Source organism: Poecilia formosa, unplaced genomic scaffold (assembly GCF_000485575.1).
Source record: "Poecilia formosa unplaced genomic scaffold, Poecilia_formosa-5.1.2 Scaffold362, whole genome shotgun sequence".
NCBI lineage: Eukaryota > Metazoa > Chordata > Actinopteri > Cyprinodontiformes > Poeciliidae > Poecilia > Poecilia formosa.
In genome coordinates, this window is record NW_006800301.1 from 330642 (window position 1) to 334888 (window position 4247).

The following is a 4247-nucleotide window of genomic DNA, read 5'->3' on the forward strand; positions in this document are numbered from 1 at the left end:
TATATATAAAGCTAATTTTCAATTATAAATTTCTCTTAGGCCAGTGATTTTTACAGTAAACTTAAATAGTTGGCAAGGTTGTTCTTTGTCCTTGACAGTTTACTAAAGGAGAATAAAATACCCACTGCATCATCCCAATGACAGACTAGGGTTTCATTTTTTTACTAAAACAAGCCACATCAAGCTGGCCTTTTTCTTTAAACAGCCTCTTTTCAAATAGCTCTATTGTCCGGGGAGAATAAATACTGTTTCAGTGCGGACAGAGGACCAAAACAGAGAGGAGAAAGATGCTTTAAAAAATTTACTTGACTTTGCAAGGACATGGTCTCAGAGTATATTTACTGTCCGTTAGAACAGATACACTGTGTGCTTTTAGGGGAAACAATACACTATGCAACCCAACCAAAACATCTTCATTATGTTTTTAAGTGGAATTATGACAGGATAATAAATTTAGGGAGAAAAAAAAAACACACAAGATGGATGCAAACCTCTTGTTTACATCCAAGAAATAGTTGATTTATAAAAACACATTTTCTGTTAATATGTGTGCCCACTTAAAGGCTTGTGGCTAAGTTTGATTATAAGGAAATATTGACTAGACCTCAGTTTGAGTCAAACATGCCAGTAGCTTCCTGGTCACTGGGACTAATAGGACTATCACTGCCCTATTTGTTGTTTTATTTCGCTTTCCTGCCAAACAATCACAGGCACGCACAAGCACACATCCATCGCACAACGCTCCAAGGCATACATATGTGCGCACGTCTACAGTATACAACGTTACAGTTAGCGTGGCCAAACATCTGTGGCAGTTCTCAGGTTCAGTCCAAAGCAATTTTACACGGCGATAAAAACAGACACATTATCTGGCAGCTGATCGAAGGCAGAGCGGCAGAAAAATGAAAGTGTGCCTGTGTGAGTGTTTGTGTATGTACATGGGAACACACAGATGTGAAAAGATGAGGATAAGTTGGGTGATGCAGTCAGTGCAGCCTGACAGATTAGCAGATCATTGTCCATTCTGGACGGGCTTTGTGAACATTTATTGTGCATCTGCATGGGTTGGTGAGGGAGTTTGGTCCTGTAACTCGAGGACAACACTCGAGTTACAGGAGTGTTTTTGGAAAAGTTCAAGATGAAGACTCTTTCTCATTCTGTGCTGTAGGAGTCGTGGTTATTTTATTTCTTTAATCTGGTGATTGCTAACTGGAAGGAAATGGAGTTACCTGAATGAAGTAAATGATAAATGGTTTCTGGTCTCAAAATCTATCATGCCAACATCAATCTTTAGAAAAATTTTCTAATATACAGACTTGTGAAACTGTTAGGAATAAAATAACTAATATAGAGTTAAAAAAACAAAATGTATTTTATCAGATAAACAACCTAATATAAATAGGTAATATTTTGTATTGCATTTTCATGCATTTGATAACTACTGATTATCTGTTTCTTTCTTTGTTTCTCCAGAAAACGTTGTCCAGTCAGATTGTTCACAACGCTCTAGACCCTGCTGATCATCTGATCCTGGGCGTGGTGAGGGTTTGGGGAGCAGGCACTGTCAAGATCACCGGGGCGACCCTGACGGACAAGGATGGCGCGACGCACTCGCTAAGCGTAACCCACGACACCAACACTGAGGTCAGAAAGTGTTTTCAAATTCTCACCGTCTATGATCTTGTTTTGATTGTTTTCTGTTTTTAAATAAGAGGAACAGAAGTTGTATAGAACTGAAAGACAGTTTGGGGAAAAAAGAAACAATAAATTGCAGTTTGGTGTTGGCAAAGGAGGCTCTCTCCAGGCGCTTCTTCTTTTCTACATGTACATGCATCACAAGCTTATTTCTGTTAAATCTTACACTCAAAATGCCACGTTCATTTCTGGTGAAATATAGACTTATCTAAAGTATAGGGTTTGTAATTTATCTTTACCAAAGTAGAAAATATAATAAAAAATAAATAAGTTCAGTGATAATGTTTCCCCTGTATGCATAAACATATTATCTTAGTGATTTTGCATGTGAATTTTTACAGCTTTCTGCTCTAATAACCCTCCCGTAAGCAAATTAATCAGTGTCTGACATCTGCAGCTTCTTGTGCATCACTGTCATACCTCATCCAGATTTTTTTTTTCCATTTCAACACACACACAAGCAGACAACCACACACACACACACACACGTTTGAGTTGACTGAGCATTTTCTAGTCTGCTTAAAATACCCAGCAAAGCAAGGTTCGCAGCCCATATCCTGCTGTGCTGCATTCTGTTGTCTAATAGCTGTAATTAATGCTGTTTTCTCTGTGACACTATTGTTCCGTCTTCATTTTGTGATGAACACAGGACTTGACGTAGGACAGAGTTTTTAAAACTGCTTGTATTTTTTTAAACTTTTGCCACAGTGTCATATCAGCTGTTGCTTTGACAGAAAGAAATGTTTAGGAAACTCGTGAGCATTCATAGAGGTTAAAGCAAAACCGTTACAAATATCCAATATGCCTTACGGTTCAGGTTTGTTTGATTTTTAGCAGTCGCTCTTCAACGCAACATTTGCGCGCTTCGTCTTTTCTTCTTCACATCAAAGTTACTTCACAGACTGATTTTGAATGAGCCTACTCAGTGGTCCTGTTTGAAGCAAAAGGTTCATGGTCCACAGGAACGAATTCGGGGTTCAACTTGGGGACACTTCAGTGGGATTGTTGCTGAGCACATCAGGGCTTTAGGTGGTAGAAAACCCAAAATAGCTCAAAGGCATTGTGGCAACAATAGTCCAAGATAGGAAAATAAACAGAAAGGGATTTGAAAGTAAAGACCAGGCAATGCAAAGGTGGACAGCGCAGTGACACACGCAATATGAAGAACTGGCTCAAAAATAAAATAAAAGATGACGGGAGATAGCGTGTTACTTCTCACTTTTGGCTGCTGTGAAATACTTCTGTTGAGGTTGTGTACCTGCACTCGGTTTTCTTCTTGAGAGCATGAAAATGATACCCAGTGCAAATCCTTAAATAATCAGAGGTGAAAAAGACTCCAATCTTCAGATTTGATCTGACACTTGAGAAGTTAGAAAGCGAAGTAAGTCAAGAGGTCGAGAATTGCATATAAAGAAAGTCAGTACTTCTGTTGTTGGGTTGCACCTGTGTTGGGGATGGAAAGACAGACTCTGAATAAAGAAACGGCAGAAATATATCCCATCTAAAGAGTGAGAAAAACACACCGAAAAGGATTCATATGGAGGAAGAACAGGCAGAGGGAAATGAGAGAAATGGAGTAAAGATGACACAGTTTATTAATGGCGATAACAACTAGTTTTTCAGTATGAAACAATCTCTTATCTGTAATCATAGTCAGAACTTGAACATCAGTAAATGAATCGGTAAGCAGATGGCGGTGTCATCGAGATACTGTGAGGTAGGAGAGTCATTTCTGCCGCGTATAAAACAAGGTAGCGACAGTCATGCAGAAAACTGGCTTGTGGTTCGGTACATTAGGACTGATATTACCAACCGAGCAGTTTCTAAGCATGTACCTGTTATAGCTCAATGACGTAGTTCAAACAAAACAAGGAGCAAGTGTTAGACTCATGTCTGCACACTTATTATGCATGGCCATAGAGATAGAAAATGGTGCAAAGCAAATGGTTGTATTGTGAAGTTGTTACACATACAGCACGGCTTCCGATGGCTCATTCATTCTTCTCTTTCTTTCTCTCTATAGGAGCTGACTATTGATGTTACCTCAAAGGCTGTTCCTCTGCATCATCCTTTCAGTATAACATGGAAGACCGGCTGAGAGCAATCATCACATTTTTTTGCCATTTAATGATTGATCCAATTAACCAGATTTTAACATAAAGCCTTAATTTATTGTATCTGTGCCTCTTTTTTTTTTTTAAACAAAACCTTTGTTTTTTTTTCATTTATGTGTCTTAAAATGAAATGCTAAGCAACTTATGATAATATGTGATAACTTAAACTTGCAATAATGTAGAAACTGTAATGTTTGCTTTAACTTTTTTTCCTTAATAGTGTAATATTAATAAAAATTATTTGTCTAAGTATGTTGAAGTGAAAAGTATGTTTTTTTTATAATCATACAGTCAAAAAGGCTCCAACAAAATATTTGTCTTTCATATGACAATGTCACTGCACATTCATCTTTTCAATCATAGATAGATAGATGGATAGATGGATAGATAGATAGATAGATAGATAGATAGATAGATAGATAGATAGATAGATAGATA

At 37.7% G+C, this 4247-nt stretch overlaps 1 protein-coding gene across 1 annotated transcript in view; it reads left to right on the forward strand.

Annotated features, from left to right (window-relative positions):
- The window catches only part of si (sucrase-isomaltase), a 61424-nt gene extending 57363 nt beyond the window's left edge, over positions 1–4061 (forward strand). Inside the window, exons 47-48 of the mRNA XM_007574824.2 lie at positions 1474–1644; positions 3719–4061. Coding sequence (XP_007574886.1) covers positions 1474–1644; positions 3719–3793 — 246 coding nt within the window. The 3' untranslated portion in view covers positions 3794–4061. The remainder of the gene's footprint in view (positions 1–1473; positions 1645–3718) is intronic.
- The last annotated feature ends 186 nt before the right edge of the window (positions 4062–4247 follow it).